This window comes from Haemaphysalis longicornis, unplaced genomic scaffold, assembly GCF_048455015.1.
Source record: "Haemaphysalis longicornis isolate Haplotype H1 unplaced genomic scaffold, Haemaphysalis longicornis Haplotype H1 scaffold_1, whole genome shotgun sequence".
In the NCBI taxonomy this organism is placed as follows: Eukaryota; Metazoa; Arthropoda; class Arachnida; order Ixodida; family Ixodidae; genus Haemaphysalis; species Haemaphysalis longicornis.
Window position 1 is genome coordinate 419,414,244 of NW_027526203.1, and position 25,379 is coordinate 419,439,622.

General features: G+C 46.8%; 1 protein-coding gene across 3 annotated transcripts in view; it reads right to left on the reverse strand.

Annotated features, from left to right (window-relative positions):
- Positions 1-2,276: 2,276 nt before the first annotated feature.
- The window catches only part of LOC144155624 (protein spaetzle 3-like), a 120,364-nt gene continuing 97,261 nt past the window's right edge, over positions 2,277-25,379 (reverse strand). For 2 of the 3 annotated variants that reach the window (XM_077687184.1, XM_077687183.1), the window contains exons 2-6: positions 19,056-19,180; positions 16,150-16,206; positions 12,582-12,761; positions 6,451-6,576; positions 2,277-4,595 (exon numbers count right to left, since the gene is read on the reverse strand). In XM_077687184.1, the coding sequence (XP_077543310.1) occupies positions 4,427-4,595; positions 6,451-6,576; positions 12,582-12,761; positions 16,150-16,206; positions 19,056-19,180 (657 nt within the window). In that variant the 3' untranslated portion in view covers positions 2,277-4,426. The remainder of the gene's footprint in view (positions 4,596-6,450; positions 6,577-12,581; positions 12,762-16,149; positions 16,207-19,055; positions 19,181-25,379) is intronic. The other variant, XM_077687185.1, reaches the window with a different exon arrangement.

Below are 25,379 nucleotides of genomic sequence, written 5' to 3' on the forward strand. Positions count from 1 at the left end.
AGCTCAGCCCCAAGGTGCCGACGCGCGGTTTAAGCGAGACTTTCTAGACGTTACGTTCGGACACAGATGTAGTGGGCGAACTTTCACTGAAGAGTCACGGTTTTACCGATGATTTCCCCTCAGGAGCTTCGCCCACTCATCATCATTCACCCCGTGGATATGCTGTGAATTTTTTTTTTCGACCTTTACGGAAGGCTGCCTTATGATATAAGTTCAGCTGGCTTTCCGAATACGGTGGTAAGTGGAACTTACTTTTCGGGCCGATAAGGTCGCGAGAAGGCGTCCTTTCAGCAGAAGTTGGGTTATTTCAACGCGTTAAGGCAGCCAAAAGTGTCGGAAGGCAAGTTATGTTGTTTGAATACAAGGGTTAAAACTTTAAGCGGCTTAAAATTTAGGTATGTAACGCGTGCGTGTTACAAAAATGAGAGCTTCTACAGGTCAAAGAACTTCATTTTCAGTTCTTGTCAATTAATTAACAACGTTTACACCATATAAATAACCCGTTCGTACATAGTTCCTCAGGTGAAACTGTAATTTTGTTACAACTTTTTATGTTTCAGTTAGTCTCTCAGACGCTAGATTCCGACAGACCGCTGCATAGACGCGAAATGCACCCTGGCCGTGCCGAAGAAATTCAGCGGGATAATTAACTCACCTCCTGTAGACAAGCACTTTTTTGGGAAAGTGCGTTTTATGGTTACGGGCGTACACATTTTAAGCGCTCACTCAAAATACCCGCGCTCAATAATGAAAAAAATCCCAAGTCTTGGCGCGTGTCGGTTCCATCTTACGCGCACTCCTGCCAAATGGCGCCAACCGCACAACACTTACCGAGTAGCTTCATCCCAAACACTTCTATAAGTTTCCGACAAAACTTGAATGGCTTCAGCACAGCATTGTGTTGAAGTCATGGGAAACAGAGCTCCTCTAAATGAAAATCCCTTTGCGCGTTTACATTGTCCCTTGCGGCGACTAAGTGCGCTGCATTTCATTTTCGCGTGTCATCATGCGTGTCGTCGAGGAGTTGAAATGTGTTTCAGAACGTGATAGTTTAGAATACATGTCTTCAGCTAAAAGGCCGAACTCCATGCAGCGAACTTTTGAAGGCGAAGTTATTTCGGCAGGCGATGAAAGTGAGTATTGTCGACATTAACCTCCAGACAACAAAAACACTGGCTGCGTATCTGCGTGCTTCACTGCTAATGTCGTCTAAAGAAGATAGTCTTCTGCCGCCGCTGCCACGTAACGCCCTCTCCTCCTCCCTTCACGCTCCTTCAATGGTGAATGCAATGAACTGGTTGATTAATCGTAGCTTTTAACGCACTGACGCAATGCAGGCGATGAGGCGCGCCGTAGTGGAGGGCTCCGGATTAATTTTTACCACCTGGGGATCTTCAACGTGCGCCGAAATCTCGTGCACACGGGCGTTTTTGCTTTTCGCCTCCATCAGAAGAGCGGCCGCCGCGGCCGGGAAACGAACCCGCGTCCTCGTGCTCAGCATGAACGCAATGGAGTGTTGCTCAATTCCCCAGTTGCGCACCATCTATCGGGACCTTTCGTTTCTTCTCTGCTTTGCGCTGCCCGTGCGAGATTTCTTGCTTCAGCATTCGCTTTCATCTCACTTCTCTTCCACGCCATATTCAAGGTTCTTTCTTTTTTTCATTTTCCGTCATAAAATTCAATCCACCGATACTCTTAAATAAAAGAACATTTGTACTCTTGGTTATGAACTTATATTTTGGTATGCCTGAGGTTTCCTTCCCCCTGAGCAATGTGGATATGCATGAATCATGCCAGCAGCGTTAGTGTATAGTTTAAAACGGTCTTGCCTATATGTACTTCGTGTTCGAGCATTCTTTTACCAGTTTTTGGCCGGGCGATTAGATCGAGTGACAGACAGACAGAGAGGCTGGCAGACTGTTCCAGACAAGCCCAAGGAAGACTACCATCTTTTAGAAGGGTGAACGCAACGGCGCCGCCCGGAAGAAGCGAGCCGTGTTTGGCCGCCGCCTCAGGCAATACTTTCGGTGGCCAGCGAGCGCTCCCGCACCGCACACGCGCACACGCGCACCGCAGATCGCCGGCGAACAACCAGCCGCCGCACGTAGTTCACGGAGCAAGAATAATATATTCTTGCTCCATGACGTAATTCGCTCATTCCTCGCCTGTTCTTCGCTGCTCGGAGGCTGGCCTTTATTCGTGTAGATTTCGCCGAGGAACGGAGACAATTAGAATAATCACCACGTGTTGTTTTTAATTCATTCAGAATTATTCAATTTGTTTCTCACAGCACAAGGATTTATTCTTTTCTTAATATAGAACAATATGTCTCAATTTCGTTTACGGGTGGGCTCAGTCCTGCGCTGGAGGATTACATCGAAAGTCTCTGCTCAGAAAAAAGCTTTCCTTATTAACTAATTTATTGCGGTACACGCTTCGCCGTGGGATAATGTCTGGCTAGTCTAAGGACGCGAGGTACACAGGCAAATCATTCGCGCACATAATTTCGGCACCCTCCAAAGTCCCTCGTAAACAGGCGCCCTTCAGATATACTGGCGTCTTGTATCACAAATGCTAAAGGCAGGTAACTTCTTTTGTATACCTGCACTTGTAGGCGTACCAAACTGCGCCATTAAGCACTGCTTCCGCAGAGCAATTATTTGAGTTCATTCACCATTTTTAATTAAAAATCTTTCTGGCAGTTATTAATTTCGTCCAGTCAGGATTCACTGAACTTTTCGCGCAACTCAAGCTGAGTTGGCTTTGAAAAACAAGATAAAACTAGATATAAATAATTGGACGCAGCAGCTCAAAAGCACGATTGGGCGCATGGGTCAGGTCTCGATTTCGTTAGCCTGCCTCCAAAATGGGGAGCAAAATAGTTGTTCGCATTTGCCTGTTGATAATGATTTTTTGCCATATCTTAAAAACTATCAGACAAGCATGCCTTTAAACTGTAATATAACCCCGTCAACAGTTCCGATAAAAGGAAGGAACACATAAGGCAAACGTAAAAAAGTACACATGTGAGGATTGCTTACCTCCGACCAGATGAACCAATTATTAATTTAAAAAAACACTATGCACAATTTATTAAAATCCTTCCGCATTCCTGTTAACTTGTTTTCATAGAACTTGTGCTTGCCCAGGCACACTAGCAATAGAACCTCCGATGGCATGATCAAAGTACTACCTCTGCTAAATGAAACCCAGGCGTGCCATTAAGCCAGGCACTTAAACATGATCCAATTAGTCCCTGTTAACCATTCTTGAAAGCTTACTTAACGGTAAATCTGCTATTTGTCGTACAAAAAAATCGTTGAGACATCGCCGAAAAACTGCGTGAATTTCGTGTGAATGTTGCAAGCTCATTTACCCTCTTAAAACACGAAACATCTGATAAGTTCCTCTCGTTTCACACACAAATAAAATAATGATCATAAAAATATTAAGCACCTTGATAACAGGTAGCTTTTCGCTCCTATATGTTACCACTGTAAAACGCACATACAAAACGTAACCGGGATTATATCTTCGAAGCATACAACACAACCTTTTTTTTTCATGCGTACTAAAACGCTGCTTTTACTACCAATGCTGTGTTTTAGTTTTAAGCATTTTATGAGTATTTTCTGCGTGATCCGACGGTTCGTTTAAAGTCAGTTTTTTTTTCCTTCGACCCTCAATAGCCACCGCCCTCTCTCTATCTCGTAACTTTTTCTCATAATAAATTCTACACTAAACGTGTGGTTAAAGTTTTTTTTTTTTCCTACGTTACTCATGACAACGTTCGCCCCGTTACGTGTACAAATAAAGCGTGGCTGTTGCACCACTGTGACCTCGCGAAGCCTCTCGTCGCGTGGACCTACTATCTCCTCGTCAATTGTCACTTAGTCAGACGTGCACACCTGCCTCCCACATTTTTTTTTCTCCGCGTGTTTCTCAAAGAGTCCGTCCTCTGAGCATCGGTCGAGAGGCCCGCACAACCGGACACCTTAGCCGCGAACACCCGTTCTGTTCAAAGTCGCTGCAGCACACACAGTCTCTCAGATCCAGCCAGTATACGCACACGGCGACCGCCATGCGTATTCGACATCTTCCAGTTCAGCAAGCACTCTGGCCAGTCACCAAGTTTGCGCGCAAGTCTTTTCCAGCAAGCGGTGCTGGTTGTCCGCCCAATCGATGAGCGTGTCTCCGGACATGGAACTTCGTCCCAAGAGGCCATCGCGCCACCGCAGCTCGTTGGAACGCAAAGCGTTGCTCTTTTCTTATCCGCCTCCTCGGTGACTGTTCTTAGCTTCCTCTTCGCCCTATGTACGGGCTTGCCCTGCGGTTTGCAAGTCTAAACGATATTGGCTCTATGGCGACGCTCGTTGCCTCCCGCCGCTGTTCAGCGAAACAGTCACGTCACGAAGGCCATTCCGCGTCACTTTTTTATAGGGTTTGCGCACCGACACACACAGCACGACGGGAACAGGAACCAGTCCATGAAGATGCCCTTGCAGTCGTCGTCTGGGTCGTACGCCAGAAGTCTGTGCCACTTGTATTTCTGCTCACAGCTGCAGTCGTTGTTGCATTTCTTGGTCTGCACAGACCTGCGAGCGGCAAACGGGAAAGTCAGATGCGTTGCACGAGGGTGCAACAATACCAATGCCAGCGCATTTATACGCTACTTAATTTATTCTAGCACAGAATATGTATTTTCTCTCTGGTAGGAGAGACTTTAAACCATCGTAACAACGTAAGTGTTATACCTCAAACGATATGGTTTGGCTGTAGTTCCAAGAAGCAAGTGGAGGGTTTGTAAAATGTTCAGACTTAAAATAATCTCTTAACAGTGGCTGCGAAAAACGTCTTACTTTTTTTAATAAAATGAGAAGACACGCTATTTCTTGCTGTGTTTTTGTATGTCGTTTCTCCACGTGGAAAGAATGCCAGATTGCTGAAGCAGAACTTCAGAAAGGTACGCTTAGAAACTATGGCGGAGCCCTGTGCACCGTTAAAATGTGCATCCTGTCGTAACTAATGCTTGATATTTTCATGAACTAACGGTAGACGGGATCGAACGAGGCTTAGGCCACACAGGTTAGCAAAAAGCTGGTCAGTTTAGCTGCTAGGAATACTGAAATTGGGCGGTTCTGATAAATATTTTTTTACATACAAGGCTGTACGCCGTTTTTCAAGTATACACGCAGCTTCAGTAGTGCCCGATTCTGTCAGGTGTGACTCAATAAATGAGGTGCGTAACTGGCGCCCGACACATTCCCGATAGTGCTGGATGAAATCAGGTGGCCGACTTTGTTTTTTGCTATTGCAATGTTATCTCGTACGGGTGATTTTAAATCGGGGATGTAAAGCAAGTGCGTTATATTAGCCTTACAATAGTTTTTTACGCACGGCACATAGCACCTCACGATTGAATTTTTCACACACGCGTAGGGTGCTCTGCCTGCCGTTCTCCTCAAAGTGGAGAAGAAAAATATGTAAAACGCACGGGAACCCCTCGGCAGCACGCCGCTGCCAATAACCTCGTAGGATATCCGTAAACTATGGTTTAAAACTGCACAAAAAATTAAGAAATATAATACAGGTGACCTTCCCCTGAAAAACTCGGTGAGTGAATGAAACGCGACAAGGAAAGATCAGAGTGAGCAAGCAAGCTAAGGGGTGCGCGTGCACTGCACGTAGCACTTATATTCCCTCCATCCTTATTTAACCAACATTTTAATGTGCGCTTGTTTGCGTACGGTCCAGTGGCAGGGGGCCCTCCGGATTATTCTAGCAAGAGATTGGCCTTCTCGTTTTTCGCCCTTCCCGCAGTGGTGCAGTCATTAGCAAAAGTTCCCGAACCACGAAAATAGCAATTTTACGTTATTTCTCTTCCGGGAGCAGCCCACAAAACTGTGGTATGCATGCGAGATGTCGTATAATTACTAAAATATTGCAACTACCGCGCATAACAACCCGGGAGGCCATGCGGCAGATAAATAACCCAGAATTGCTGTTTTCTACGGTCCGTCAACTTTTGTCTTGACAGTACATGACATGTGCCAGCTTGGGAACATAGATATGGGGGCAGAAATGGAATCTCGTTGCTGTTCTCAGGGGTGCCAAAATCTATAAGCCGTCGTTTCTTCGACCGCCTCGACCCTACGACAAGTCACGAAACGTTTATAGAAAGCCCCACAGTTATACCTTCTCGTTAGCAAAGAATCATGAGCGAGTAATGCTTCTCGCTTTAAAAACATTGGGGCTCGGGATTCTATCCCCCAAGGTTACAAATGGGTGAAAGCATATTATATTTTCATGTCTTCGTAAGAAGCGTTTTCGTAAGAAGGCCAAGCAATCATGCATACCTTCAGGCAGACACTCCACAAATATTTTAGGTGGGATGGGTATACCTAGAGGCGTTTCATGCCTAAAAGATACACATGTGGGTTGAGTACGCACTGGCAAACTTCTTGCTGTATTGCTTGCTGCAGGTGCTGGGTGTTGACGATGGCTCGAATCTTGCCTGCGCTGTTCGAGGCCCAGTACGGTGTGACGATTTCCACGGCCGACTCGCAGGCGTCCACTCTGCGCAATAATGGCACTCTTTAATGCGACAGCCTTAGTTGACTCGGTAGGACAAAAATACTACATCGGGACCGAGAGATGGCACCCAAAATGGTCGACAACGCCACAACCACAAAATCAAGGCATTTGAGTTGAAAGGAAAATCGCGTAAATTGGGGGCTACAAGCCTGGGATTGAACCCAGTGCCTCCGAAATTCGAGACGTATGCCTAATGTCGGGACAGCTCAATGTTTCCAGCTGACAAAGGATGGAAGTAATGAATGCGTTGTGAACGTGTCTGAAAGACATGTACTGCGCATTCACCACACCATAAAAAAGAGCGTTTTCGTAATTCTTCTATCGTAAGGCGCTGTCAAAACAGATCTCGAAAATCGATGCGGACGGGGGTAAGTGTCGGTTTGAGGTTAGGCACAACATTACGGTTTGCGTTTGACGTCGTCAACCGGTACCCGCAGCTTTTCGCACAATGAGTTTGATGTCGCTTGGCCCGCCGTAAGGTTCAACGTCACGATTACCTAACGGCAAGACTAGATACAAGCCTAAAATGGGAGACTGGCTAAGACTCTCAATAACAGAGAGAAGAATAAATAGGCGCAATGGGAAAAGAATGATCATGATACTGCGATTTCAGCACGCGGTGCGTCGAGCTTCGCACTCATGCCGCTGCCTCACCCATAATCACCAGCGATGCAGAGCGCCATGGCGGCGGCCGCATTGCCGGCGTAGCCGCACCAGGCCATAAGGAGCGCTTAGGTGTCCCTGTAATTTTACGACGCAATTTATTGCTACTATCGTTTTCTCTAACGCGGTGTAGTGCGAATTTTTGTTAATTTATATTATGATTATTTCCCTGCTGCTGCGCCCAGCTCAGCGGGTCGATGTTTTTGTTTTTTTTTGTTTCACACCACGTTGATGAGCGCAGCAGCTATTTCACCCTGTTTAACGTGGTGACACACAGAAGAGCCCCCAATTCATATTTGTAATTGAAAATAGGCGAGTCCGAAGGGTGCGTCACTTTTGACGACCTACCCGACCCTACATTCAGAAACTGCAGCGCCACTGAAAGGTTTCGGCTATCTATACCATAAAATTTACGCGCGTGACTGATTTCTCGTCGGTGGTTACTTTTATCGAAAACATCTCACTGCTACAGAAGAAAATACTGGCTTATTTGAAAGGTTAGCTCCAACCAAAAGAGAAGCTGCTTATTCCAAACTTTGTAGTATTGAAATGTTAGTTATCCCTGCGCATTAAAACGGTCCAAGGGTGAGCGTGGACCAACCAGGGCGCGCGTAATTAGAGCTGCGGTGAGTGTTCACGTGTCCATTTACCAGCCCCTCCTTTTCTGCCGCTATAAATTTTTATGCTAGCACGACGAAGTGGAAGTAGCATCAGCTGAGCGCGACATTTGCCTGGCTTGGCGGCTCGTGAGCGTGGCTCGAGCAGCAGGAGCCAGCGCCATGTCTTCGTGGGGGAACGAAGTGCGCGTCGAGTAGAACCGCAACTTGGACGGGCCGTCGTCGAGCAGCGCGGTCTGCGACGAACCGCTGGGTCCCCTCGAGCGGCGCGGACGTCCGCAAAAGCCAGCGCCACCCGCTGGCACCATGGGCGAGCCGTTCAAGGGCAGCTGCTCCTTCCGCATCGAACGCACCAGCTCGGAACCTGTCACCACCCCACCGGCGGTGACGAGGCAGCCTTCGTTCGCATGTTCCGATTCGTAAAGGACAAGGAGCCACCCAGCAGGAAGCGGCGGATGTCAGACGCCACCGCTACCGAGGTGGCTCGCAACGAAGAGCTGCTCTCGCAGTGGTCCTCCGCGCCGCTGGACGTGAGCGGATCGCCGGCGGCGTGGCGACGCTCTCCTGATGAGAGCACACACGCGGCCGCGCTCTCTCGAAGCTTCCCCGGCGGCAGCGAGCGTCCCAACGACGCTGACCGCACTGTCCGCTGGGGCGTCAGACGGAGAAGAGCGCCGACACCTTCCCGCTGCCCCGAGATAAGTTTGGGCCCTTGGCGAACCCCGAGGCGGGAAGTGTCCTCGAACGCGGTGCTTCCCCTTTCTGCCTCCCGGTCCCGGCGGCGCAGGTGAGCCTCGTCCGGAGAAGCGGCCGCTCAAAAAGCCGTTGCTCAACTGCGCCTGCTGCACGAGGGAGGGCCACCCCGCAGACGCAGAGCGTGCCCAAGACGACTCCAGCGTAGTGAGAGAGACAGAAAGCAACGAAGGCAAGTGCCCCGTGCCCATCGCACCTGACGAACGTTGCACGGACGAGGACCCTCTCGACGAACAATGCCCGGAGTCTGTGGCCAACGCCACCTTTGTGGTGGAGGTCACCGAATGTTACCAGGACGAGTGTGACGAAGCAGAAATACGGTGTTTAGTGCTCGGAGCGGCGTGTAACCTCCAAAAGCAGACGAAGGATCTCAAGTTGGCGCAGAAGACAGCAACACTTGAGACAAGCGCGAGCCGCCAGCTCATGGGACTGAACCGACGCTTGACGGTATTGCATCCAGAGAGTGCAATCCCATTCTTATTGTATGCTTGCTTTTTAATCATACTTATTTTGCTCTAAAAAGTGAAAAGATTACATTGGACTTATTCAATGACCGCCTTTTGAGTCTGACTGTTACGCGTATGCGTGTCACATTTCCAATCTGCTCTTGCAGTTGAAAGGCACCAAGCACTATATGCTGCCTTTGGTGTGTCTGGCTTTTTTGCATATCCGGCGTGTTGTGCAAAAAGCCAACGTTAGAACACGTGCTACGTGGGGAAATTAAACATACAAGCAGACTCTGGTTCAGGTCTGGTACAGGTCTGGTACAGGTTTCACAAAAAGTAGTAAAGAATGAGGCAGGGGAGAGGGGGAGTTTTTGGGAGGGCTTTGCGGACCCTTGATATATTTTCGCATACCCACAATTGAGAACTGATCAACACATTGACGTTTTTCGCCTCCATCAGAAAAACAGCCGCTGCTGTCCTAGTGGACTGTGGGCCCAGCATCACAACGCCTTTGCCATTTAGCCAACTCGGCGGGTGTACTACAGGCTCCCCGTCGGTAGATATGTGATCCTTGATTTTTGGCTTCGGAAGGGATTTTGATACGCTTCAAAATCCCCGCTTGCATGTTCCGTTGAGTTTTTTCAATTACGAAAAGTAAATATTCCTTTCATATTTGAGGTTTAATGCGCCAAAGTTAAAATTCGACTGGGGTGCGAGCCATTGCGAATACCTACCAGGTGATTTAACAACGCCGACGGTTCTTCAACGGGTGTCACATTCTGGTATCCACGCTCATTTTTCGTATTTCGCCTCCATGAGAAACACAGCCTACGCAGGGCAGAATAAACCCCCGAAACCTAGTGCGTTGATGTGCGATGCCTGAGCGTGTAGTGCCACCACGGCAAGTTGGAGATAGTTTTCACTCTTGGGCAAAAAGGACTAAAATAGGGACTAAAATACAGCCGTTAGTCTTCGCGGGCGACCGTTCATCTTCAAGGGGAGTATGTGTGGCAGAGTGTGTGCCGTGTGCACAAATGCGGACTAACTGTTCGTCCTCTTCGATCTCTAAGGAGTAACAGGAAGACGAAACGCATGCAGTTAGTCTCTTAGCTGCGTCGTTAATCCCCTGTAAGGGCGTCGTCGTTGCCCTTTCGCGCATATCTCTGTGAACAGCTTTAGATTTCCAGGACACAAGTCGTTGCAGTTAGTGGGTCCTTTAGATGGTGCCACGGGAGAAAAAATCGATGTTAATTATAAGAAAATCACCTATGGTTAATAGAGTGGGGTAATGGCAAGGAGCGACGAAGCGCGATGGCCAGATGCTTCTCGGTGAAGTTATGTTGATACGGTGAGTTGCATACGATTCGTGCGAGGTAATAACGTCCAATGAAAGATTTCAAGCGCGTCAACAATAACACAAATATTAGTGACAATAGCAAACGTTGATTCCTATGCGCAATGAATATGCATATGTTTAACAGACGAGAAAAAACTCATTAGTTGCTGATGACAACTGCAAAATAAAAATGCTCGTTACAAGTAAGCTTCTCGAAGTTATCTTTTGCAGTCGGTACATAATTGCCTTGTGCACCAAAGCTGTGACAATGCTGCAACTGCTGTAAAACCCGGTTGCATTTCCCAGTCGCAATCGTCTAGCGACGCTAACTTGAAGAATTCAGGCTAAGCAACACCGAATTTCGTTTCACATACGTTACATATATACAGCACTTAACATATGTATCGAACACTTAGTTTGCGCTAATTTGTGCGGAAGCAAAAAAGTCGTCCGATCACCCAGCTATCTATTTCAACTAGGCGACGAGTTGATTGTTCATTTCGAGAAAAAGCAATGGTTGTAAGGTTGTACTTAGAATCAAACTGAGCAATAGTCCCTAAAGTTAGCAAAGCGCTAAGCGGAAAGCGCGAATCGCGGTCACGTTCGCTTTCACGGATAGAAATTCGTACACCAGTTGCAATGAATCTGTCACATTTTGCACAACACTACACGCTGTACACTTGAGTAACAGCTTCCATCCGGCGCAGCGCGTCGGGTAACGTTTCTCGTGTATAGTTCCGGGCGTCGGTGGTTCGATACCTGTTGGTGCCGGCATTTTTTCTATTTTCTGCGACTCTCAGCAGTTCGTCCTTGGAGAGTATCGGAACGGACCATCCGGGTGTGAAACTAACCATTCGTCCCCTCACATTTAGTCGCCAAAGGGACCAATGATTGTGGCAGAGGCCGTTAGTCCCCCAAAGAACGAACTGTTAGTACTTTTTGCCTCAGAGTGTTGCTCCAAAAAACCAACCGTTTCAAATCTCATCTGATGGTTTCCAGGTTCTTTGTCAGCCCATGTTCATACTTTTTTGATTGATTATGCGTTTTAACGCGCCAACGCTACACAGGCGATGAACGCGCGCCGTAGTGAAGGGCTCCGGTTTTATTTTGACCACCTGGGGATTTTTAACGTGCGCCGAAATCTCGAACACACGGGCACTTTTGCTTTTCGCCTCCACCAGAAAAGCGGCCGCCGCGGCCTTCCACAGTCAGAATTTCAATGAGCCAGCGAGCTTCGTGCGACTGTGCGCACGTGTTTCTCACATCGGCCGTGTCAAATGTACCAACATAACTCCACCATGCATTATATCTGATACGCCGGGCTATGTGACTGATTCTAGTTCGCATTGGTTTGCCCTGGTACTGGGTCCAACAGGGCATGCATGGAGCCGTGCACTCATTTGTGATAAGAAAACAACAAACGCTCTATTTATCAGTTTATAATGCAAAGCTTTTTAAGCCCGATACTTCTAATAAATAGTTCTACAATCTGTTTGACATTGTCTTTCTTTTTGCGTCGTTATGGAGTTGCATGTACACAGAGGGCTATGCAAACAAGAAGAAAAGGTAGCTTTCTATAGCACCACCTTTATGATCTTTCATAAAAAAATGGTAGGCATAAAGATGACGCCAAAAGTGTAATTTCGCCACGAGAGGAACAAGATGAAGCCGAGGGGCAAGATTATGCAAAAATTAATTGGTGTCTTCCCCTGCTTCAGAGTTTCCAAAGGAGAACAAGGACGAGTAGTTTGATAAGTCTGGAAGCTGTACCGTAGGAGTTAATGAATGAATGTATGTATGTATGGATGGATGAATGAATGAAGGACCGAAGGAAGGAAGGAAGGAAGGAAGGAAGGAAGGAAGGAAGGAAGGAAGGAAGGAAGGAAGGAAGGAAGGAAGGAGGGAAGGAAGGAAGGAAGGAAGGAAGGAAGGAAGGAAGGAAGGAAGGAAGGAAGGAAGGAAGGAAGGAAGGGAGGGAGGGAGGGAGGGAGGGAGGGAGGGAGGGAGGGGCAGCCGTAGGGGAGCAAGCAATGAAAATAAAGAAAAAGGAGGGAACAAACAAGAGAAAGGAGGGAGAGGATGAGATAGGGCAAGAAGCAGTGTTTTTTATTTAGAACCGCATCTCAAGGTAAGGCGCCCGCGGTCAATTCGCGTCACTCAGGAGGCACTCACTTATTGGACGAGGCCCCGGCAAACGAGGAGCGGGACCTCTCCGTCCTGGTGTGGATGGTCTTGCCGTCGTACGTCTCGTAGTGGTCTCGGTGGCCGCCATCCTCATCGGGTGATGAGTACTCGCCGAACATGCGCCGAATCAGCGCCTTGTTCTCGTCGATGAACATATCGATGCGTTCCCTGCGGGCGGAACCGCACTCTCAGTCACATCTACAGCGCACGGATTGCCGTGATGCCTCGAGAAAACCTTGCGAGACAGAGCGTGTTTTGGCAGGGAACCCGCGGGCGCCTGTCAGTTGCTCTGGTGACTTTAGCGAGTCACACTATGCGGCAAAGCGCCAAAAATTTTGATACGTACAATCTGGGTATGTGCGTATTTTGCACAATCAAGTTGATATTACAGCCGGTTTTCTCGAGCATCACAGCACTATTGCAGAAACAAAGTTGCGAGCACTATGTAACCGTCGTTGCAGTCTAGGGGTCACCTGCAAATCTCTGGGCCCATTGTAAACTATGTCGGAAAAAGGGGACCAAACGAACACTATAGAGGCCACAATTACTATATCCGCCACACCAAAGTTCCCCTCTACTGTGCCATGTGAAAAACAATGAAGCAGTTGCATCTAAAGCATTTTGTGACTCCTGGGGAATAGTTGACCCTGAATTAACGATCGTTCCCAATAAAAACTCCGCTCGTTCTTTGCACTATCAAAAACTAAAGCTTAGCAAACGAACTTCAAAGGATATGTACAGTCCGCCTCATTAAAAGCAAGAACGAAAATCTTAACCTGTACACACAAGCTCCATAATTCTGTTCTGCAATCGTAACAAAGACGTGGCTCATTTGTAGCGGAATAGCGACGGAATTTCACTTCCCGAGCCTACCGACTCATGCAGTGATTTAACCTGCATAACCCCTAATTCCTTAAGTCTGTGCGTTTAGATTTACATTGCTGTGTTTCCGTCTCTCCTGGCGCTGACTCCAAGGCTTTTCTGTCATACCTCTTTTCCTATTCACGCAAGCACATGAGGGCCACCCATGACTGCAACGACGGAACGGAAGCATTAAAAATTGAGCATTGAATCTCAAAAAAAAAGAAAAAAAGACGACACTCGTGCCTCAGTAAGATAAGAAATTTCCCGTGAGTCGTGCACAGTCGGCAAACGACCAACATAGTAGCGGGCGAGTACATCATCGCAATTGACATGCAGCGTGCTTCCGTGCAACCGCATTCACCGGCACCAAAGTGTTCACAGGCAACAACAAGGTCCTCAACGTGCGGCGACCATTGAGATGCGTAGCGTGGTCACCCGCAGTGGGTCTCAGTCTGCAATGTCTTCAGAGGTGTCATTAGAATTCCGCTGTCAACGAGGAGCGTGGCTGACCTTCCCACCCGTCATGCTCTCGTAAGAGCAGCAGCTCTCGACGTACAGTTTCCCGGTACAACTTAGTTGCAGCCGGATTTCACCCGCTACTTAGGTACATTCAGACACTGGACGCGAGATAAGGGCTCGGCTACAGTTATGAGACGTTCCTTTGTGCGGCGGCTTTTAGTGCGACTAGTTGGCTCGGTGCCCCGTAGCGAGCGAGTTCCGCGATGTTTCACGACGCCGAGCAGAAATTTTCGTGCCATGAATACCCGACCATCGTTTCCAGCACTTCCAGCCAAAGCTACGTTGCTCGGAAGAAGCATAGCCCGCGGTGTGCCATTGAGAAGAGCGGCGGAGAAGCCCCGTGCTTCCAGTGCCCTTGCCAAGTTGCCTCTGCCGTGAACCGGCCGGTCCAACGGTTTAACCGGATGGTGCGGTCGCCTTCTCGATGTCCACATCACGTCCTACGTGATACGGATATTCTTCCACTAACGGGACATATATAGCCCCCGCTATTTTCGGGCGACGTATTCGCTAATACTCGGCAGCCTTTCCAGGTTCTTTCTTGACTAATCAACACGCCTTTCAGAGGGCAACGAGCCGGATTGTGGCTTTCCCGCCTGCTTCATTGGCGTGTTTCGCTATCGGCTACTGGAGAGGCACGCACTTGTCGGAATATCAATTGCCTTCAATTGAAACATTCTTCTAGTCCGCACGCGCGCTAAACTGATAGGATTGCGACGACCTGGTGTAATTATACCTTCTTGCGTAAGAAATTAACAGATTGCGATGTGATTAGTTTTCAAATAAACATAAAGCCTCAACCGATTGATAACGAAGTCCTAAACGTCCTTAAAAGGAATTAATGGGATTAATTTCACTACATTTTCCGCGTGCACAGGAATTATGTTAAGCCGAGCGCACACAGAATTTTCTTTTTTTAATTCATGATCAGATCCGAATGGTAGTGTTTTACGTTCAAAGCAAAAGAAAATGTATCAGGCGACAAATTGCAGCCTCACTATTTACAATTTCTTTCTAGCCACCATAACCTCATGCTCAGAAGTGCTGACCCAAACGTGATTTTTACTATGAAAGGAAAAGAAACCAACTAGCGGCTAACGCGCATTGCGCTGATGAGTAAATCAAGCTAAACATCAATGAACAGTGGCTGCACAAAGGCGCCATAAAAATTGTAGAATTATAGCGACATGCTGCGGCTCTGTGATCATTCTTTTCTTCGTCATGTGTAGCGTCACATTTGCACCATAAATAACACGCATAAGCAGCGTCACGATCCCGTCAATGGTAACATTAAGTGACTGATCAGTATCTCTAATGAGAACTCTGAACCTGCAACTTTTTATCAACACAAGTGAACGTAAAAATAAAGGCACAACATGATGTTACGATTCATGAATGACAATGTGCCGCTCCCTGCATAACGGTTCATACAAGCCAAAATAAATGTGACACTCTCTGTATAATGGTTCATACAAGCCAAAATGCTGGAAGAAACACCAATCGATTATTTTTATACCACGGCCACGAAAGAACCCTGGCACCTTGAGCTGAAAGGCTCATGTTACAAACCCACGGTGCCTCAGAATAATGTCATGCAGTGACGAGTAAACAGCCCCGCCCTCCCAAGAGTTGTGTCGCCTACAGAAGAGTTGTGTGCAGTACGAAGACCGTGCCATGCACCAGGTGTCCTCTTCATGTCAGGCGGGTTGAGTCAGTCGGGCATGCCGGTGGCAGACGGCGTGCAAGTTCCAGTGATCCTTGACGTTACTGACCCGTTTTGCAACAGAAACACCTTGCCGAATGCCGATAAGTGGGTGAAGCTTAATTTTCCACACTCCCGTTTTATTGAACCCGGAGAGATGTGCTCGCATCACCTAAGACCACAGACTTTCTAGCGTGTTGAAAAAAAAAAAAAAAAAACTAAGGCTGCTGAGCACTTGATTGTATTGAAGCGAGGCTTCGCCAGAGTAAAAGTTGGCAAAAATGACTGAACTCTGACAGCCACGCAGACTCTGTTCGGAAGCATTATCGATGTCCACATTCATTATCCTTGACCCCTTACTTAAAGTGGTGCTTGTACACGGCGTTCATCGTGCAAGGTGGACTGTTGCGTCGCGGCGTTACGTTCAGGAGAGCACAACCACGTGCAGACGACAGGTGTCTGTCTACCTACCTTTTGACTCTTTTTCCCTTGTACCTTTCACCTCCTTCAATGCCTGTCCAATTGACTCTGTGGGGCGACGGGAAGCACACAACTGACGCATTCTTAAACAGCAAGTTGCCTTATTTGCTCGGCAGATGGCGCCACCACAAGCATGTCACAACAAAGCACTTTAAATTCGGCGCCGTTATACTGGGTTGGTGACGTAAAGGTTTTGGGTGGTGAACACCTCGGCCAATCCATTTTTTCACACAAAACAAAAGACGGCAGAGTAAACTCAGAAACGTGGGCGTGAGCCGAAAAGACCGCCTAGAACAGAGAAGCCTTTAAAATATGCCTCACAAAAGTGAACACGCCATTGATGTGAAAAACGTATTCTAATGTGTGAATACACGTACGTATACCCGCACGTCATGCAAATTGAGAACAGCGCAAGATAATTAAGTCCAGCAGATTGTACATCGTGACCGGATTAAGCACACCGGTCAGCTGAGCAAGTCATCGCCCAGTGGGACTTCGTATTGTGCACGGTACGAACACCTAAATACGTGATCAGACCGCTCTTCAAGCAGCCTTATATCGATATGGATTTCACGACAGCCCGTTACAAAATAACCTTCGAAAAATTCAGTGTAATGACACGTTGTTGAGCCTGTGGAAATCTGAGCGAGCAGAAAGCCTTGTGTTTAGATTCGTGCTTGGGCATTGCTTATTACGATCAACATTATTTAATCCACTATTACCAGTAAAGCTGATCATTATATTCACTCCTCAGTTTACTCAGTGAAAAAAAAAAAAGGCAGAGCCACCATTTATACACTATTTTCAACAGCACGTTGGACTATCCACATGTGTTTTTTTTTTTTTCGAGACCGCAGCAGTTAATCTGACGGGGAACCCTAATATAAGGTTCTGCAGTCCTTGCTTCTGCAGTTTACCCCTATATTGAAAAAAAAAAAAAATTGAGAGGGGAGGGGGGGGGGGAGGGGACATAAGGAATTGTATCAACGCGGACATGATCTCTTAGTGTGAAGTTACCGACGCTTTTGAACGCTATATTTTACTGGTCGGTTTCATTCTTCCCTGGCATTTGGAACCTCGTTTGATTCTCGGACTTCTGAAACTACTACCGAACGCGAGAACTTGGGTATAACTTTGATTCAAAATGGTTTCTATGCTTTGTAATTATCTAGTACTAAACAGTCCCACCTTGAGATTAACCACTAGTATTTAGAATAATTCCCTGTAAACTGCCCCTGTAAACTGATTATCTTGGACTAAACCGTCCCATCTTGAAAGTAACCACTAATTTTTATAATAATCCCTTGTACGCTGCGTTTCCAAATGCAAGTAAAAATGGCTCATCATGCAGCGGTGCGGAAGTACTTCATAAGTACCGAGACAAAAGTTTTTATCAAATGTACAGGGCATCTTGGCGATTGTGTACTTTTACGTCATCATTGAGTTAGCCTCCTCAGGGAAGAAGTACCCGAAATCGCTATGGTATTGATGGAGTGATTAGTGGTGTGCGACTTCTATACAGTGACCAGTGTTGTGCTATCGACAGCTTCACTCACTCTCTCTCTCTCTCTCTCTCTCTCTATATATATATATATATATATATATATATATATATATATATATATATATATATATATATATATATATATATGTGTGTGTTGCCAAACCGGGCTACAGTATAAATAAATAAATAAATAATTTGTCCCAACCCTTCGGTGGACAATCCTGGTGGCCTTGCGCTCCGGCACGCCTCTGAAGCCAAATTCCATATATATGAATATTCGAACACCATATGCAAAGCGTATTTTCAAGCAACCCTGCCGGCGTGGCTTTTTTATTCTTCCAGCCTTTGCACGCAATCGGCGCCCTCTAAATGATATTTTGCTCCGGTATTTGAAGTCTTAAAGATGGTAGACAGGGAATGTATGAGTGCTGCATATATTAGGCTGCAAAATTAATATAGCCACAGGGTGCTATTCACCCACCATGTTCTACAAAACGTAAAATTATAGTTTTTTTTAAGTAAGAACAACGCACGTGTCGTAGAAAGTGCTCTTAGGACGTAGTGCGCGTTATTTACTACCCCGTAACGGAAAGCATTCGCACTTACGCCGTGATTCTGCTGAGCGGATACATGACTGCGTCGAGGACGAACACGTCCATTTACGAAAAGGCTTGTAACAGCCATCATCTGTAAACAAGTTGTGGCCCTTTCATGGCAGGCGTAAATGCTTCTTGTTCGTGCATGAACCGCACTATTCCAAATATTTAGCCTTGGTGCATAGCATCTGCTGCACTCACAGGGCCACGCAAGAGCGTGAGTGTCTGCTTTCTATCAGGGCCCACTGGAAATGTCTGAAAAAGCTTAGGACGGTGTGAGTGAGTTTGAGATGTGCTCGTTGTTAGAAAAATGGAGTAGAGGTGAAAGCTCACGGTTGAGCTGAGCGGAGAGTTTTTTTTTTTTTTTTCACTTGGAAGAAATACCTTAGGAAATATGATTAGCACTGCAAACGTGGAACAGTGAAAACATAATTGAAGCAAAAAAAATGCAGAAAAGGTTTAGCTGCGCCAACCACGGAATGTCGCGCGAAATCAGCATACACTCCTGCCTGTAAAGCATAGTTCAATGCACCCTAGTAGGTACGTACTACCCTGTTGCTAAGCTACACAGTACGAACACAGGATTCACATTACGGGCACAGAATTCTTATTAGGATTTGTACGATACACCATTGCTTGTATGTGCTACTTTTGTATACGGGTAACACTGTGCTATGCTAGCAGAAGCAACTGTCCGGTTTACACCGTAGTTTAGGAGCTTAGGCCTAAGGCTGGGTTCCACACACAAAAAAGTTTCCACATAAAAAAAAAAATGTGCCAAACGCGAGAATACTCACTTTGGATAGCTGTTGCCGGGGGTGGGGCAGTAGAGCTGGTTTAGCCTTCGGATGCAGGGATACCCTTTGAGGATTTCTGCTTTCAGGTCCAGAGTGCACAAGACCAGTAAGAGAGCCAATGTCAGCTGAAAAAAAAAAAAAAAAGCCATCGCGTTAGAAGAGAGCGCGGGGTTTACAAATCTGCACACGCGGTGACGCAGCTAACTTTGGCCAGTTGGACACGAAGGATTTATTACCTATCTACTCAAGGCAGCGTGTTTTTTTTTTGTTTTTTTTTTTCACTGCAAACTGCCACATTCCTTAAAAAAGCTAGGTTCAATAGTTTTTCTGAGAGTCACCCGAACGAGTTTGAACGGCGCTTGAAAGATGTTCCTGAAAACTGTGAAGCGCGACAACGGTGCTTCGAAAGGCAGCACGAAAGCCTACTCAAGGCGCAATATTCGACTCCGCGCATTATTTTTATGGTCACAGCATAATATTCTACATAAACAGAACTGGTATGGCAACTGACCGACGCCCTGCAAGGGCCCGGCGGTTTCTGTTAGAACTGCCCACCTTCAAGACATCCCAGGCCAGAAACACCCTACCTCCTACTCCCACTTCCCCCACTTGACGTATAGTCCTCCTGCCAAAATAAAAGCGATCTCTCTCAATTCGTCTTCCTTCGTCTGGTGAAGCAAAGTGGACACCCATTTAAGCAAAACGAAAAATTTAAAAAAAAGCTTTATTCCTTTTTGGTTAGTCGAGAGTAGACTAACCACAGGGGTCACTAAGAATCTGTTGGGCATGTTGGTTATACATGGCAAACAGCGCAGAACAACAAGGACGAAGGCAAGAATGAACTTAACAAGAGCGCTGACATTTCATAAAACTTGACGCATATATAAACCTTCTGTGTTTCTCCGAATAAAGTGGTCGAAAGTCAGCGCTCATGTTGTTTCGTTCTTGCCTTCGTCCTTGTTGTTCTGCGCTGTAAACGTTTGTCACGTAACCAATCTGGTATCGTTTACAAATACCTGCCTACTACAACGCACCCATCCTCCACTCTATCTCCTATACCTCAAACCGACAACTGCCATCTAGCCCCTCTCCAAATATCACCTACCACAGGCATGATGTGTGTTTGCGAACACACCCCATCCCAACCCTTCCCCTCAATAATCTGAAGGCATTGAGACCAGGTCTGACCACGCTGAGCAGATCCCTCGGATCACCAGTTCTAGGACTGCAGCCAAGGTCCAAGAGGGCCTGCACTGAGTATAACCCACACCACCGAGTGACTGCCCAACCACCACCGTATATATGCTCAAACAAACGTTCATACGCATAAACGCGCGCTCTCTCTCTCTCTACAGTCATGTCTCGTTATTATAGATCCCGTTTAATATGGACACCCTGCCATATGGACGAAATTTTGGGCGACCGGTCTATCTCCATGGAATTCAGCTCCATTAATATAGAAGCCCGCAGTTCGGACTATGGACGGCTATGTTGGGACGAAACGGGTAAATATAGGCATTTTTGTCTCGTTATTATAGACACTCGTCCCCAAAACAAAACAAAAAAAAGGAAAAAATGACTGGTGATCCCAGAGGTCCCAGTGCGTACCAGGAATTTACTTTTTGCCGAAGCATCCAAAGCCGAAGCATGCATTTACCTCGGAACGCTCTTCCGTCCAGCATCATCGAGTTAGATCGAGAACATTCGTGATCAGCGAAAAACACTTTTGGGATAGTGACGGCAGGGTAACACCGTTTCCCTATCAAAAAATATTGCCCGGCGCGGCATATGCCGGAAATAGCAATTTCTGAAGCTCAGAACAAGATAATAGGATGGTAATAGTTCGTGCCAATGTTAGCTGCACATAAAAGGCAGGTGTGTACGCTCCTTTGGTCAGTTTGGCGAAGCCAATGGCTGATGTTAATTGTAAACGGAGACGACGTAGTGCACTTTCTGGGCACTATATATATACGGTAGGATCGAAGGCATCAGTGCTATGCTAACCCACATCTCGTTTATTGGCTGAATAAACCGTCTTCTTTTCTGGAATGATTCTTTCTTAATGGTTGCGTTTTTTACCTTGATTCATTATTATGGACGACTCGCATTATGGACGATTTTTCTGGGCAACGAAGGCGTCAATATTAACGAGACATGGCTGTATCTCTTAATTCCTCTTCGAATGAATTGGTTAGAGTAGAGATTGTGATGACAGGTGAGTAGTTTTAAACGCTTCTCGACCCGCTCCTCGAGCGAGTGCGGATGGGCAGGCGACGATGGAACGGTGCTTCCTGACGGCGAGCTACAGGTGGGCTAGGGCCACGAAGAGCAGCGGCGTAGGCCATAACTTGCGGCTCACAGTGTCAGCACCGACTGAAAGGTTTTCACCGGAGTTTACGATCTTCTTCAGGTGACGTAACGTGGTGCATTCGCACCACAGAACGAGCGGCGGGAATTATGATTCCTTGCCACAACAGGAGCTGCTCACTGCTTTTGGCACCAACAATCGGTGGTACGAAAGGACCGAACGCACCTAAATACGCGCCGGCCTAACGACCCTATTGGCTGCGAACGGATGTGTGCGCCGGCCTGACGTCCCCGGTGGCTGTGACGGCCCATGCGGCTGCGAACGCAGGTATGCGGCGGCCGGACGTCCCCAATAGGTATGTGACTGCCCAACGCCACAACGTCATCAACTGGCACCCGCAGCTTGGCGTACGGTGACTTCGACGCTGCTGCGCACGCCGTTAGGATATGCATATGCGGTTACCCAAAGTAAAGGCAATGTATACCCCTAATAACATTCCGACATACCCATTTGGCTAATGACGATGACAGTTGCCGCCGAAGCACACGGCCGATTCACCCATTGCCATTTGAATGCGACGCCATCATACCAACTATTGGCCAGTGAAGATATCATGTGCCGTAAGAAGCTCGCGGCCAGTTCTCTAATTACCATTGGCTGCGACATCAACGTATACCCATTCACAATTCTCACATACCTACACGAGGTAATATCGGTAATCATCCAATATATCACGCGACAGTCGAGGTAAAATATCCAGCAACATAATGTTCAGCGAAACGGCATATCCAACTAGGCCTATATATCAATCGACACTGAATATCCAACGAGACCTAATATCCCACCACGCGTAAGTACCTGTTGCCGTAATTTGTGCCACTTCACACTTAAAAAAAAGTAACCGCCCGTTTGCCACGACGTCGATGCATTGTAAATAATCCCAATGGGTTTATTGTCATTTAATTTGTTCCATTTCCCGCGGTTGATGGTTCTTTATGCAGTCAGAGATTTCGCCGTAAAAATTTGTGCACGTTGATCCTTACGAGATGTGTCGTGCTATATTTTCTAAAAACACCTCGAAGCGTGCAGTTCATTCCAAAGCTATTTTCAGCAAGGAAGTCAATTCTCCTAGATGACAAAATGGTGTCAATCTCGAATTGCTGCGCTTTTCCATTGTTTATAGGGTCCCGTGTGGGTCCCTGTCCTCACTAATATCTTTCTGGGAAGAGTGAATCGATCTCTGAAAAATCCCCAGCCATCTCCAATGACGTGAAACCTGGTGCGGGGTGAAGCATGCAGTATATAAGTGTATTCTTGGCGCCTTGGCGTTTTTGATTGAATGATTGTAGGGTTTAACGCGCCGACGCAACGCCGGCGATCAGGCATGCCGTAGTGGATGGCTCGAGATTAATTTTGACCGCCTGGGGATCTTTAACGTGCGCCGAAATCTGGTACACACGGCGGGCGTTTTTGCTTTTCGCCTCCATCAGAAAAGCGGCCGCCGCGGCCGGGTATCGAACCCGCGTCCTCCAGCTCAGCAGCACAACGCCTCAGCCACTGAGCCACCGCGGTGGCTCAGTGGCTAAGGCGCCGCGGAAGAAGTTCGCCCACAGAGGTTTTGTATTCGATCCCGCTTTCCAGCGGGAAATATACACTGGTCAAGCGGGATATTGTGTAAGTACCAGGCTAAATAAGCACAATTATTCAAAGGAGAAAAGTGACCTGAGCCACGTGTCCTCCCACTGCCGCGCATGCATTCCTGATTGTGCCCCTGTATTTGAGCGCACAGGCATTTTATTTCGGCATAAGAACCAGCAACCACGAGACATTGCAGAAGCCAGCGACATCTTAAAGCTGGTTCGGATTGCATCAGCCGACTGTATATTGCTTTGCAAAGCAATAGACGGCTTGCTTAGCCGGAAAGTCGCACACTTAGGCGCAGTAAGCGCAATTACGGTGCCTGTTCAGAGCACCCGTGTTGAAAGGCTTAACCTATGAGCTATCTGTGATGCGGTTGTCTGCTTTTTTCGTCTTTTGTGTATCAAAGATTATTCTGTACGTGCGGCCGAGTGCTCCAAGAACCGTGACGCATGTAGGGCGTGTCGATTGAGCGCTTGGGTATTTAAGCTTTTGATGTGTTTAAAAATAAACCAGTAGCGAGTCTGTGCTTGTGTTGTCCGCATGTGTTCCTGTCTCCGTTAATTGGAGCGCAGTTGCTTGTTTTTGAGAAAGAAAGGCAGGAATGTTAACCAGGTTATGGCCTAGTTTGCTATCCTACACGTGGTAAAGAGGGAAAATTGGAATGAAAGTGGTAGCGCACGCATGCACACACGCACGCATGCAAAGAAAATCCCAATGTGCCATACGAGTTTTATGGCAAGACGAAGAGCCTTTCCTAACAAGAATACCTCATCTACAACTTAGAAGGCATGCAGAATCATGCCGCCTGCTTTGTCTGCTCGCAGTTCTCCACCAACATCCACGTCACCCCACAAAAGCAATCTTTCAACCTGCGTTCACTTGAGTCACGCCGGACAATACCACGCCTCTGCCTTCTTCATGCCTTCTTATTAGTACCCAAAGTCCAGAGACCCTCTATTAATACCGCCACACCGAACCTCCTCACCCCCATCAGCCACGGCAAGCCATAGCAGCCGTACTTTATCAATGCTAAACTCATTCTTTCCTCAAGCAGTAACCCTCTGGAACAATCTACCCGTTACCATAGCCTCATGCGTTGACCGTAAACTTTTCCGGAGAAAATAACTCAGACATATTCCATAGCACGTACTTAGCAAATTCAGTTCAGTTCAGTTTCAAATTCAGTTTATTTTGCATTTCTTACACAGCAAAAAAATGCAGGGAGAGGAGACAGAATGCTGATGCTATATCAGCTTGACTGGGTCCCATCTCCCCCTTACAAGGCAGTTAGCTAGGGTAGAGTGCAGCTGTTGATAGAATGAAATACACATTGTACAGTAGAGTAATAGATTGTGTAACATTACTGAAAACAGCAATAATAAAAACATCAACTACACGAATGCTGAAAAAAACACGGTAAAAACACTGCTAACTTACATATTTCTAACAAATTACTGCAGTGACAAAATTTAGGAGAAAAAGAAAGAAATCAAGTATGCAAAAAAAAAATCAAGTAGCCCAAAATATTGAAACATAAGACAACACAATAATGTACGAAATACGAACCGTATCATGTTCAACGAGAAATAATGTGACAACAACAGTCTACGACTCAGTGAAATAAAGCTATGAATTGGAAATGAAACCAAATATGTCTTATCTGTTGTTGTTGTTTTTTTTGTGTGTGTTTGTGTGCGGGTGTGTGTGTGACTCCCGCTGTACGGAAACACGCTGCTATACTGTTGTACCTTTTCCACTTTATACTGTATTTTTTTCTACTGCAATTGTGTATTATCTGTTATGCTTGTTGTACCTTCACAATTTGTTTTCTATTTTGCTGCCTTTTTCCCCTCTTCCTATTTCTTTTTTTGAAGCCGGGTTATACGTTCCACCCCCCTTATGTAATTACTGTGGGTCTCCGAAGTAAAAATAAACGAAATGAAACGAGCTGACTCGGCCAGTGGCTTGTAAGGCGACAGTGGAGCACATGCGTGAGGAAGAGATCTCGAATGCTTCTAAAAAAGAAGGCAAAAAGAGACACTAATTGCCTGATTGTCGTGCAGATTAACTGAACCCAACTTTACATAAGCCTCCCCTCCCCCCGTTCTTCTTTTTTTTTTTTAACTCAGCGGCGAAATCAATGTCTCTGCACAACGGCCCCCATGAAGAGCGACATATAACAAGGCGAGGACTCGTTGAAGGCCTTGGATACATCGTGACAACAGTGAAGGACTTGAAAAATATAGAGTAAACGTGTTATGCCTGTGAGAGAGCAAAAATAGAGGTGATGACCTTACGTGCGGGGCCACCACTCCGTTCTTGATAAGAATGAGACCTCGTGGTTTTACACAAAAGTTTATTCGCCCGTTGTATAT